General features: G+C 39.9%; 1 protein-coding gene across 2 annotated transcripts in view; it reads left to right on the top strand.

The window, feature by feature from the left end:
- The window catches only part of unc5db (unc-5 netrin receptor Db), a 174210-nt gene that overhangs the window by 72724 nt on the left and 87175 nt on the right, over nucleotides 1–14311 (top strand). For both annotated transcript variants that reach the window (XM_070965102.1, XM_070965101.1), the window contains exon 2: nucleotides 3810–4025. In XM_070965102.1, coding sequence (XP_070821203.1) covers nucleotides 3810–4025 — 216 coding nt within the window. The remainder of the gene's footprint in view (nucleotides 1–3809; nucleotides 4026–14311) is intronic.

Genomic DNA, 14311 nt, shown 5'->3' with positions numbered 1-14311 from the left:
GAGTTAGTTTTCACTCTGTTACTTTCTAAGTACTGCAGCTCAGCAAGGAAATACAGTCCCTGCAAACACATGGAGGGAAATTTGTACTAAAAGTCTGTGACTTGATTTGGATAACTCACATAAATAAAGCCTCATATTGGCCTTGGAACTATGAAATAAATTCTTACACAGAAAGATGTTTGTGTTTTTTGTGCCTTGTCACTTCCACTGGAGTTGTGTTGATTTATCATCTGTCTTTGGCAAGATTTAGATGTGAGCCTCTCAAATGTAACATGTTCAGGAGCTGCTGTGTTCTTAACTTGACCACCATGCATGTTGGATTTTTTTTTAAATTGCTTTTTTGAAGGTTCATAAACCCCCTAATCCACTGAGGAGTATGTAATACTTCAAGTAAGTCATAACATGTAATAAAATGAAGACAGGGACCATTGTGTGAATGTTATTTTGGTGCTGCTGCTGTAATCAACCCCCAAATTATCCTCCACCCAGGGTTATTTAAAAGCAGATTTAATGCTCATTGTTTTGTCAAAGTCATATTACAGTTAATAGTAGCCATTATTTATCCACACCACTCATAAGTACACCATTTATATATTTATACAAAGCTAAATGTAATATTTATTCTAGCAATATAGTAAGTGAAATAGCCAGATATTAAATATCTGCAGTTAAAAGATGATGCATGATTAGCAGCTCATGTAAGAGCTGTCTGGTTTTCTCATTAATGTGGGCTTGGCAAGAGAAACTTTGCTCTTTTAGAAGAAAAAGTCTCCAAAGTATGCCAGAGACATAGCACAGCGTGCAGACGATCCACAGCAACGTTCTTTTGAAAATAGCTCTCCCACAGAACTGTGTTGACAAGGTACAGATCGCACCAGGTTAGACAAAGTACTTCCATTCTTTGAAAATCCAACAGTTTGCCTCAAGATGAGAATGATAATTACCTGCGTGGTGTCATAAGAAATTGTTCCGTGTAAAATGAAGTAGAGTAAAAAAGGAAAAGGATCTATTTAATGCAGAGGATGCATAATTTGTGCAGCAGAGAGCTGCGAGGGAGACGGCCTCAGTGTGTTTGGACGCAGCTTGTGGTAGGTCATGTAAATGGCTTGCCTCCACATGTGGTGACATGTATGGACAAAGAAAGACTGCTGTCCCTCTGAGAACAAAAATGCAGAGTCAAACTGCAGGGTTGCCTATGAGGAAATCATCGCCTCATTGATTTTTTCCAAGCATAATCTTTGTCTTTGTTGTTTGTTTTTTAAATGTCATGTATGACATGAATATGAAATTGGCTGTCAATATATTTAAAACAATGCGAGTGGACGCAGTGCTGGAAAGAAAATGAAAATCAGAGAGGAGTCAATTTTGCATCAGATGTGTGCAATGGCCTGAGTTCCTCTGCACAGATAGATGTAATGAATTGCTTTTATATACTGTCCTCCAACACATCATCCATTTTTGTCCCTCTCATCCACCATCATATATCAGTAAGAACTAATTCAATCTCCATCTGCTTGGAGGACAATTTCCAACCTGTCACTCTGTGATTATGGAAAATTTCCTGGTGTTGAGCTTTCTGTCATGTTTCTCATTACAGAGCCATCCCTACTGTATATGTTTAGTGTTTTTCTCCTCTTCTCACACACAATTCCAAGTCCCTTTCTTGCTTTTTTCTTACTTGCGCAATACTACATTTCCAGAAAACAGTGGTTCACCATGCTGTGAGTTTGTTGTTGTACTCACCTGTCAGAAAGTCGTTTTGTGAGTCTTGTGCACTATGGTGCTCCACAGTCTGCTCTAGGTTCAGCCTCTCTCCTCTTTCATCGTCCAAGAATAATGTAACCAGTCCACTCAGCCTCTCTGTCCCACTATACTCCTCAAATTCAAGTTCTGAGCTGACTGCATGCTCAGGGATCATCAAAAACAGCAGAGAGTCCTCACACACCTCAAAATGTTATGAATTGAACACTAGGACTGACCAAGCTAAAACGACTACTTCCTGAATTCTGTTGCGCGGTGATGGTCTTGTTTCATCTCGTGTTATAAATCCAGTGCTCCCTTTCCTTACTTTGCTGCTTGGATTTTGATGTGCATCTATACTGTTACAGTACCGGTGGTTGGAGTGGCTAAAAAGGACAAGAGTCCCATTTTTCAGTTTAGTTATATTTGAAGTTCGAGAAAATCAATTGTTAAAAAGACTTAAATGCATGTATTTGCATAGGCGGTGAGTAACTGTGTGAAATAATCGTGATCTCAGTGTTGGCCAAAATAAGTGCGATTATGATTTTTGCCATGATCAAGAAGTCGAAGTGCGCCACCACTGAGCATTTTAGTCATAACATGTTAGCCAGACCCAACACGCACATGACATCAGCCTTATTTTTATTGCATTGTTGGGCATTTTTTGTATTTTCAACACAGCGCACACACAGTTGAGTGCAGACTGTCACCTCTCTGGAGCTGTGCCCTCCTGCAGCTGCAGATACACCAACAGCATCTTCTCTGCTGCAGCTGCTGTGTTAACACCTTTCTCACAGTTTACTCAGACTTTTTCACGTAGCAAAGCACAATACTTAAAATAATAAATACTTAAGAAGAAGCTACCCATAATCCCATGTCATGTACTAGCCTTTACACCATAAAGAAAATCGCTGTACTCCATGAATGTTGACACAGAAAGAACAGAGGGTATAAAGGTGGTATGACTAAGTAAAGGAAGTGAGTGTAGCAGTATGATTTAGACATCTACCTGTCCTACAGACGGTAATGTCAGCATATTATTTCCATTCTTTCACCTTCCTGCCTGTTTGTTTTATGTGTGGTCTCTCTTTACACCTGCATCCATTCATTTACCCATTTAACAAGGACAACATTGATTGAGAGAGGTGGTGAGAAGGCCGATTCGATTTCAGAGGACAGAATTGGATTTGATGGTGGGGCATAATAGCTTTCATGGGCTTTTACGGCACTGAATAGCTTAGCTGGAGCTGCCTTGATGGGACTGAGGTGTAATTCAAAGAAGGATCCCAGGGATGGCAGGAGCACAAACATCCTGTTCTTATTGTCCCAACTCACAGAGCTCTCTGTGCTTTACCCAGAGGAGGCCAGCACAGGACGCCATGTGAGGCTGAGACCTACCCTGAAACTAAAAAATAAATGAATCCTGTATACAAAGTCACTCTCACAATCTCTCAGATCTGTGTTTCCAAAACTGTGCTTAGATCGATGAGCTGCCACTATGAACAATAGATGTGAACTGGGCCGGGTGCTTGCCAGACTGAAAGGAAAGGGGGTAACCTGCTGTCAGTTGTCATTAAAGACGGTAGCACGTTGGTGGCAGCACAAAGGCTGTTTGTGTAGGGACCGAAATTGGGCCTTGTGGCTGAGATAAGATGTATTCAGACTCCACAACTGCAATTTGGGTAATCAGTCCCCTCCTAATTCCTCTCCACTTGGTCTGCTCTGATTTCATTCATCTGCAAATTGCTCTGTGGAGAACGGTTTTGCTAGAATGGGCGATGAATTGTACTCTGTATACTTTGCCTTTTTGTAATATGTTAGCTTTTGATGAATGGACAATTCAAAACATTGTCCACTGAGCAATCATTTTAAATTCACCAGCAGTCGTTGGTATACTGTTGTTAGTAAAACAAAATGCTCTTGAAAGTGTTTTTCGCTGCTAAATTGTGTATCCAGCTGAAGAGGCTTTGGCTTGCCTTTGTTTTTGTCCGACTAGCTATTGTTCATTTCAGTGTTGTTCATCTAAAAGAGACATGGCATGATGAAGTAACCGAGGTGTTGGTTTACAGGTGCCACGGGAGATACTCAGCCCGATGCCCTGCCCTCGGTACAAGGCACCCTGCCACATTTCATCCAGGAGCCGGAAGACGCCTACATTGTCAAGAGCAACCCCATTAAGCTACGCTGTCGAGCTGCACCCGCGTTACAGATCTTCTTCAAATGCAACGGGGAATGGGTGCACCAGAATGAGCACTTTTCCCAGGAGTATAAGGACCTCAACACCGGTAAGATAAAGCTTTGTGCCCTCTTCCAGACAGCACTAACACTAAATATAACGGAAAGGTAGTGCAGCCATAGAAGGTGCAACAAAACAGTCAGCTGATCAGATGTTAGGATTGATGATGGAGGGCGTCACAGCTACATCAGCAACTGAGAAGGCGGTTGTTTAATTCTCATCAAAATTGAGAAAAAATACCTGTTGGAACCTGGGATTTTTAGCATGTGCTTATTTACCTTGAACTGGATCAGCTTCACTGCTGCAGTTGTTTCTTCCAATTACATTTTATTCAAAAATGGTAGATTACAAGCCAGCTGTGGAAACGGCTGGAGTGCAGAATCTGGAAACGAAAACACGAGTGGCCCACTCTTTTCCTTGAATTTTGCACTTCTCTCGTGGATTGTCTGTTTTGATGTGATATATGATCAGGAGTGTTTTATTTTAAAAATCTGATTTTCTATGCTGTTCCTGCATCTGACTTCCTGCCCAGCTCAATCTACTCTAGCTTGTAGCTTCCATTGAACATAGACTAGGAACATATTTTCAGTAGAGCAGAGAGACGCTTCTGGGGTGCTTCTGAAAAGTGCTGTGGCAGGTCTGGTGGAACCACAAGCATTGTCTAGAATGATCTAGAATGTTTTGGGTTTTTGGCAGCTGGTCAGACAAATTTAGTACCGAGGAAACAGTTTCTATTCCTTCTCAAGTGAGAAGTTATTCTTGCACCGACAAGGTGAGAAATGAAGTTTTAATTTAGCAGCAAAATAAAATAACATTTACACAGCAAGTGTTATTCAGTATTCTTAAGAAATACTGTATATGAAGGCCACTTTCATTCTGTATTAGATTTTGTTCACTCACTGAAAGTGCAGGAAAGATCTTCCATCATGCATTAATGTAGCATTTCAGTCTGCATGGAGATAGTTTCACGTCCACAGCTACTTAGGCTGACCTTCAATAAGAATATCAGTTTGGCCTCAGATGGTTTAAGCCTAAAAGCCAACAAAGGCAGAGCAGCTTCAGTAATCATAGCTGGGTCGAGCAATATGTGCAGTATGTGCTTTTTTTTAAGCCCCTTGCAGTGCTAGATGGAGGGGCATACTGTACCACATCAGCACAATTTCAGTCGCCACTCACAGAAATGTATATGACTGATTTTCAAATGCTTTTCTGTTATGATCACATGCTCTGAAATAGTGTTACACCACTTTTTTCTCCCTGACTGCAACAAAAAGGTAGTAAAACTCCAAGTTTATTTTACATTTGAATATTTCAGCTCTTAAATATAATTTTTAGATTATTATTTAATTTAAGCGCTGCTACTTTTGAGTTCATTACCAGAGAGTACGTTATGACCCATAACATACTCACATACTCACACAGCCTTTAAGAGCATACCCTGAAAGAATTTCATTAGTGTGGGTGGAGAGTGGAGAGTTTCATTAATTCTCAGAGGAAACACTGGATATGCCTTTTCATTTAGCATGGAAATAGAAAACCTTAATGACACTGACATGCAACAGCAAAATATTGCCACTAGTTTAGTAAGTCAAAAGCTCACTTTGGTACCAATGTGTTGAGAAACGTGTTCAGGTGGGTAAGAAGTCAAGTTTGAGTGCTTTAACTTTGAAGTATTGTTTAAGAGATGGAGAGAAAGCTATCTCCACAGCAGTTTTTTTTTTTTTCCCAGTTCCCCAGCTTTATGGAAGAGCAATACTAAATCACTGGAGTGCCCCTTTTAAATGTTCTTTTACCATGTTAGTAGAGATCTAACATAACAAGGCAGCCTAGCTTGAACATGACTTTCTCTTTCTTCATCTGTCTCAGTGGAACACCTGTTTTATTACTCTGTTGTTTCTCTTATTAGGGATATTAAATGTTGTGCTCTGAAAATTAAGGGTCTTTAGTTAAGTCTCAATAAACCTGATTCAGCTGTAAAAAGCATTTTATCATGATTTTAAAACCTAATTTTCACTTTTGATTTGCAATTGTTTGTATTCATTTAGATGCTCTTTTATTCTTCACTCTTTTATTTTCATGCTCAGAAATTAAATTGAGTAGACGTTAAGTAATCCTATGTTTGGACCATCTCATATGCCAACCACTGAGGCAATATGTCGGGCCTTAGGCTGCACCAGCTGGAAACCTTAAAATAATGTGTGGCTACTGTTTCAACTTGGTCTACATCCAGTTCATGTTTAGCTAATTCTGATCTGAGTTTCAGGTCAAAGTTGTGATTTGAAGTGAGGGAAGCTGTGGCATGCCATACCAATTACATCCCATTAGTTTTTGTCAGGTAGAAGCATGTTGATTAGAGGACCTTACTGAGGCCTCCTGAAGGGATTTCTGGCAAACAACAGAGCCAATGTGACACCTTGGCTGGAATGCTCTGTGATTATAGGCTGTGAGAAAGCCTTCTTTCTTGTATTCATGAAGGTCCCTCCACAGGAAAGAGGCTTTAATTGCTTCTGGAAGTTCATTATAGTGTGATTGCTGTGCTGTGAAATTGTTGTAAGCTTGATAATGGCAAAATGAAATTTGGTACTTCAATCGTTTGCTGTTCTGTGTGCAGAGGAAAAAAGTAGAAGGGAAAGTTCACTTGGTGGCATTTGCCAGCTCACTTCGTATGGCACAACACCACCCAGCATCCGGCAGGAGGGAAGCTAATCAGTGGATTTGACAGATAAGAGTGAGAAACTACACCAAAGGCCTGCTTTGCCTCAAGCTACAACATGCAGCTGTGAACAAACGACACAATATCTGAAATTTCTAGTTCCACAATTAAAGCGAGACCATGCAACGTTTAAAAATAGCAAATAATACATTCATGGTTCCCTAGCTGCTAAATGCTAAATCCATGATATGGATCATCTCTCTATCACCAGTAAGTCACTAATTTTGCTGATGTGTTGACAAAGTTTGGTGCTGGTCAGGATGATGGATTTTTGTTTGTCCATGTCAAAACAATAGATGCTAGATAGATACCATACAAATTTAATGTGTGTGCCTTATTTTGTCCCTCCTTTTTATCTACTAGCTTAATTTACTAATGTACTGTTAATACATGTAAGTTGGAGGATATTGGAGAGATTTTTTGGTGTGACACCTTATCTCCAGCTTCTCTATGGTACCGCTCACACTATGAAACTGCAGCTGCTGCGATGTTACCTAAAACATGTGTTGTTGACCATGTGAGCAGCATGTTTTCCAGTTGGATCTGTGTGGGTTATATCGAGTATATATATATTTTATTATTTAATTTATTTTTCCTACATTTATTGTTCGGTTTGTGGGAAGCTCTGAAAGAGACACATGAGAGAGAGAACTCATAACGGAGAGTACAGTTTCATTGTTCAATGTCTTACTGTTTTATTAGCTTCAAACAAAATATTAAGTTTGAGTTGAACTGTGTTTTGTTTTTTTGTTTTTTTTTAATGAAATGAAATTATGTGTTTAATTTAGCCTGGGAAGGAACCACACAAATCTGCTCAACTCATGTGCTAGTGGCTTGAGTTTATGCTAAAATGAAAATGCGATGCAGCTTTTTTCTTTTTTGGAGTGAGCGACAAGCGTTTTAGTGGAGCAGAATGAAATCTGAGTTGAGTGTGGACGGATTATGAGTGGAGCAGCATTGAGCAGCTTTGAGCGACGGAGAAGAAGTAGAAATTGTCACCGCTCGACTCCGTGCACATGTGGTTTTACGTCATTGTATATTTCAGTTGTGGTAGACATACTGTAGGCTACTTGCTACATTGCTCCTTGGGAGTTCAGATTGAACATAACAGACTAAATAAAAGCAAAATAAGAAACCAGCAAGTTTGACTTTAGTGTGGTACCTACTGCTGCCTACTGCTATACCAGCTATTAAAACAAAGAAAAAAAGAGACACTGGCTACCGACCAACATGGATCAGAGACTGGAGATTGGCATTGGAGCAAAAAGGTGTGATCAGGGCATCATTTTCAAACAATGGTGAAACACATGCCGGTCTGTAAATGGACTCCATACCACCACCAAGAAACTCACGATAGCTTTTAGCTTCAGAAGTGTTGGTAAATGATGCCAAATGCAGCAAATGCTCACATTCAGAGTCAAAGTAGGCATTTTAACATGTCTAGGCAGGAAAAGCAACATTAACAAGCACTACCTTCCATTTTGGTTAACTTGTTCCAAGGCTCTGGCTCCCTGCCATGCTTTTACAGTAAGTTAAAGCTCTAATGCCTGAAGGACTTCTCTTTAAAAATGACCACCGGCATGGCTTTTGGTAAACTAACACCATCGGCAAAGTCTGTGAAGCCTCAGTAACAACAGCATGTTAACTTAACCCCAAGCTGAATGCTTTTTTAAGAGACACATTGTAAAAATACTCTGCGAGGATTAATGTTTTTCCAACATGAAAAAAAAAAAAAGTCTGAAAAGGTTCTGGAAGCACATCTGCTGAGTCAGACCCAGTCTCAAGTGGGCAACAACTCAGTGAGTTGCAGACATACATTGTATCACAATGGTAAGTATTGTTAGCATCTTTAATTTGTCTATGTTGTTTGTTAGTTTATAACTGGCAGTGGCTTACACAACATTAGTTGTTGTGTGATACAATAATATCTGCAGTGATTTTACAGTGGGTTCAGTGTTTTTATACACATTTTGAAATATTGCATTTGAAAACTTGATGGAAAGTGTTCATATGCTAAATGGGAGATGGAAACACCATTGCCAAATAAGACTGATCAGCTGTTTCCGCTACAAAACCCAAAGAACAAGAAGAAGAAGATGATTTGTGACTGGAGGGGATCTTTAGGATAGACCTCAAAATGAGTGACAGGTGCTGGACGTCTAAACCTGACCAGCTGAGAGCAGGGAGGCGTGACTAACACCATTAAGAAGCATATACATGTAATCTGACAGGAGTGAGTAATAGAAAAGTGCATGACTAATACTGCAATTACGGTGAGCTTAGAGTTCTCAGCTTCCTAAGCGACAGTAAGTTCATCATTTTGTTTTCAATTGCAATATGTAATCACAAGCAGACAGTGACACTGTGCAGGCCTGTTACTCAACTCTTTTCTGCTTGCCTGTTTATCATTGACATTGTGGATCCATCCAAATACTGATTGTGGCATCATTACAGATGAGTCCTCCTCTTCGCCTTTGTGCATGCTCTACCCAGGCTCTACCAAATGTTTCTGAAATGTGCAATGGTCAAGTGAACAGTGTCCAGACCTGATTCTGTGGACATCATCTGGAGTTCGTATGAGAAAACGGCTTTAGTGTCTATATTATATATTCAAGGCCGGCAGCATGAAGCAGCAATCCAGCTGCATCACAAGGTCACGAGATTTGGGCAGCAGGACTGCTTACCACTTTTTCACATGACCTGAGAGCAACAGTTGGTGGCGATAGTCAACCCAGTCTTTGAAAGAAAGTTAGCTTTACTTTTATGAGTCTTTTGTTTTTAACTGTTGTCTTGTGAGGCAGCACAGTGCAGCATCATTACTTTGGACCATTCTTAATTGAATTTTAAAAATTACATTTACAGTGATAGAAGATTTTGGCCTTATAGTCCACCACTACTATAGCATCTTCTAATTAATCTGATGATATGAATATTGGGACAAGTAGTGCATTCTTTGTGTGCGTCAGTGTACAGATCTATGGAAGACATCAGTTTGTTCTGTGTTTGTACAGTGAAATATAAAAATGCTTGAAATGTTCTTTATGTTTGTAATGAAAATAGTATACTAAAATTGTTGGTAAGCAAAATGCTTCTCAGTCCCGTCAGGACTGTGTCTGTGTGTGACACGGCCGTGCATTCACAAATTCACAATACATGGAAAGAGACATATCCTTGTGTTTCCCAGCTGTATCAAACTGTGACACCTAAACACTAACAATTAAAGTGTAATTCCCTTGAATTATCCTAACTGGGCAGTGCTTTAAAAAGGAAGCAAGCTAAAAGAAAAACTAGTAGTTACTGTATGTGTGGGCCAAATAATTCAGAGATCTATGTACTAATGTGTGTAACGCAACCATTTGAGAATCACATCCATCGTGTAATCAGTCTCTGGAAGCTCAACACTGCCTGGTTAATGCAGATTAATTTCCTCTTCCATCCGTTATGCTCAATGCAGATCAGTTTGAGAGGGAAATTTGATGCATATTTCATATTCATTACCTCAAATTAGGCTTGGCTTGTTCATCAGCATTCCCACATCAGTAAGTGCCTGCTGCCATCACATTACTGACTGACAGCCCACCCGTCCCTCCTTTTCTTAACCTGCTTCAATATCAGTGCCACTCCACCGTTTCCATTTCCCGTTTAAGGGATTTGAAAAATTCTGAGCATTTTACCTGAACATACTGTGTCTCTGTGCACTGACTGGTTACATCTCACTACAATCGCCACACTTAACTGCCTGTGGCACTGCCAGGCCAAGTGAAATCTCCTTGCTATCTGTTGGCCCAAGTGGATTAGCAATTAGAGGAGCCTGAGGATGTCCTCACCGTAGCCCCTGGCGTAGGCCTGCCTTATATCAGTGGTAAACGCAGTCCGATAAGGGCGGTCTTAACGGGAAGGCTTTGTCCTGGCTCAGTAATAGACAGCAACATTGTGTATTGGATTAGTACGGCTAATCAGAGAAGGAGATCAGTGAAGAATTGGAATGTTATTGATTAGGACATGGGCCCTCAATGCCACCAGGAGCACCTGATAGCATCTCTTATTTACCAACTAGCCTGATGAATCACTACGCACTGATAAAGCTGACAATGCCCTTGAGTTCCCCAGCAGCAGATGCTAACAGAGGGCTGTGTATATCTGCACTGTGTGCTGTACGGCACCTGAGGACAGGCAATCCTGCAAAGTGTGTGCATGGATATTGATTGCATTTTTTATAGATTATTCTAGTCTCATCTATAAAAATACATTGTCAGCAGCTGTTTGCAGATTAAATTTTAGCAAGTTCATTTGAATGTCACTTTGAGGCCGGAATATGATCAGAAATTAAAGGACATACCCAGCTAGTACATTTTGCCAGCGACTGTAAAGTTTTTTTTAGCGAGCCTCTCGATAGCCTCTATCTAGACTCACCATTTTAGACCGACAGTCAACTGCCATACAGGGAGAAATCCATCGTAGAGGAAAAAGAGATACCTTTTTTTCCAGCCACAGTAGCCCCACTGGACCAGAATGCAATGCAGCTACAAGGCAATTGACATTTTGAGCAAGGGCCAGGTTGCAGACACACCCCAGTGTTCACAGTGGTTGGGCTGTGAGCAACAGTGTATTTATTTGCTCACAAACTGCTCTGAGATTGAAGGCAAGGCACACACCACTTGTTGAAAGGCATTCTGGGAAACGCAGAGGTGATGTAGATGTAGATGACACAGGTGGAGAGGAAATAGGGACCCCAAAGACCCTTCATCATAAACAACTTCTGATGCACTTACATGCCTGTTAAATGATGGAGCAGAGTGGATGATGGTCTCACCAACCTTTGCACATTAAACTGAATTTCAACCCTTTACTGTCGACTCCAGCGTTGAAGTGCAGAACATTTATAGTTGGACTCTTCCCCAGTGATAAAGTTCTCATCAGATCTGTTAGACATATTATAACAGCTTAACAATGCAGACAGATGACTAGGATGAGATGTGCAGAAAGGGCGGAGGACCGAAATAATAATCAAGATAATTTCCTTTATTCTCATGGACTACATGCATAGCAATACTTCATGCAGCTCAATGCAATTATGAGAATATCCTGATGAAGTCTCTAGTAAATGCCTTCTCGTTATTAAAAGGTTTCATTCACCTATTTTCATGCTAACTAAGGCGTACTGAACTACAAAAGCTGACTGCCAAAGGGAAAATTAGATAAAATTTCAATTTCCAGGGTCTATACAGGCTTGAAGCTTAAGGTTTTATATCTGTGAAGACCTTATATAAATGATTAGAAATAATAATAATAATAAAAAAAATCACTGCACTGTACAGCCATTTGAATATGCTAGCAGCATTATAAAATATCTGTAAAATATGATCACCACATTGTCACAGATGTGGTGTGAGAGGAAAAGTTAGGGGAAGATTTCTTTTGGAACATTATACCGCTAAAGCACAATATCAAATAAAACCTTTGTTCTTTTCTAATATTGTGCTCCTGATCTTATAGAGAGGTCGAGCATAGCGTAGCATGTTTCAGCTGCAGTTCTCCCCTATATGTATTTGTCCATCACCTGGTGCTGGATTATACGGTAATGTTTAATCACATCTCTTCATCATTTGAACAATTTATTTCTAACGATTGCATTATAGTATTTTTCTGCAACAGATTTTGTCGTTTCAGACTTCTACAAGTCAATAACTTTCATTTTCACATTAATCTGAAAGCAGACCTGAACTACTTCGTGTTTTACGCCAGTTAAGATCATTTCAATTAAATCAACGTTCTGGTTCTGGCAAAGTTCCTCTTTATGCTCCTCATCAGTGGACAGTGATTAATCAGATAAAGCTACATGACAAATGTATGTAATTAGAGGGGTTTTATGTGATTATGTACAATAGAAATGCATGATTATCAGTATCAACATAAAGGTGAATTAATGTGTGTTATTAACAAATCACATCTCTTTTCTGTTTTCACACTGCATAAAATGTAGCAAAAATGTGCCCTTTTTGAGGAACAGCACAACCTGCTCAACTTTCAAAAGCGTTCCTGGTTGATGTCTTTTTACATTTGAGAAGTGGCTGACTTTCTAGCAGTTTCTAAATCATGTTTAAAGTGCTTTGCAGTTGAATAAAACAGTGACAGGTGCTTTCATTAAAATCATATTCAAAGTACTTAGGATGTGTATGATGCCAGTCAGTTCATTAGAGGGCTGTTTTGACACAGTGTTAGTCAAGTGAATCCAGCTATTGGAGCTTGGATAAGTTGGTACAGCTGTCTAATTTTTACAGCTGTCTTTCATTCCTTCTACTCTACTAATAACTCTGCTGATACTGTACCTATCTGAGGCATGAGAGCAAGAGAAATATGAGGGGAGCTATATGAAAAGAATATTACCAAGGCTGAGACCAATATGGGATTAGGATTTGACTCAACAATGTTTGGGATGTCAGTCTGTAAAGTCCGTAATGGAATCTGCTTCACCCTGCCATAAAGAGCTGCAGCCAAAGAATTTCATTAGTCTGTCAAACAGTGGGGAGTTCAAGTGTGATGATGACAAGAATGAAAGTCTGCAGGAGAACATATAGAATATTGGCAGGTTCAATCTAAAGTTACTGATATAGGCTACAAAGGAAAAAAAAACAAAACAAACAAACTGTACACACCTATTGAACATGAACAGTGGAGCATTCAGATTGAATGTGAAGGAGGTTTTTGCCTCACTTCATGGATTTACATTGCAAGGAGGATACTTGCTTGGCACCCATTTATTTTCAAAGGAGCTAGTCAATTGGTTTGTGGTATACCAGGCAATGTAGGATAGACCAAGCTACGATACAAAAGACAGACGTTAAAAAGAAATAAAAGAAAAAATCTTTACTGCACACTCTGGGGCACTTCTTTCACACTGGTCTCCAAGATTACAGTTTCAAAGGAATATGTGGCATAAAGTCACAGATTGTTGGAAAAAAAAAACCATGTTGTTTGCTTACGTAGCTGGCTAACACAGAACCCACTTACCAGAGCAAAACTCCAAATGGCTAATTGCTCTATGTTCATCAGCTAGTCTCCAACTAGTCTCTAATGTGTGTCTGTTTATAGTGCCAGTGGTGTACAGTGGAGCTAAAAATACCACCACCAAGCAGACACCTGTCTACTTGTCCTAGCCAGCAAGTTGATGATGCTGGTGAGACTGAACCAAGAGTAAGAGACTGGTAAAACCAAAACAATGAGCTAAAAAACATGAAAGTGCTCCATGGAGCCTGCACTGTCACATGACAACCCACTGTGGGTCTGTCACAAGTGAATCCTTTTACAAAACAGAATGCTTGTACAAAATCAACCTCTATGATGGGAACAGCTTAATCAGGTTTAAGAGAATGTAAAAATCGGGACATCTGATCAACATACAGAAAGGTAAAAAGAAATTAATTCTTAAAATATCTCCACAAACTTCAGTGCGACTCATTGTAATGCAAACCAAGAATTCCACATGATTAAGATTGAAGTCAGCCTCAGGAGATAAACTTAGTGTAGGTGGGTTTTTCTCAACTCCATTCCCTGAAGTAAACTCCGTCCTATTTCCTAAACGCGCAGCACTTCCTTACACAGTTGCCATGAAAATGTCCCTG

Source organism: Chaetodon trifascialis, chromosome 6, assembly GCF_039877785.1.
Source record: "Chaetodon trifascialis isolate fChaTrf1 chromosome 6, fChaTrf1.hap1, whole genome shotgun sequence".
Taxonomy (NCBI): Eukaryota; Metazoa; Chordata; class Actinopteri; order Chaetodontiformes; family Chaetodontidae; genus Chaetodon; species Chaetodon trifascialis.
This window is presented reverse-complemented; position numbering and strand designations above follow the sequence as displayed.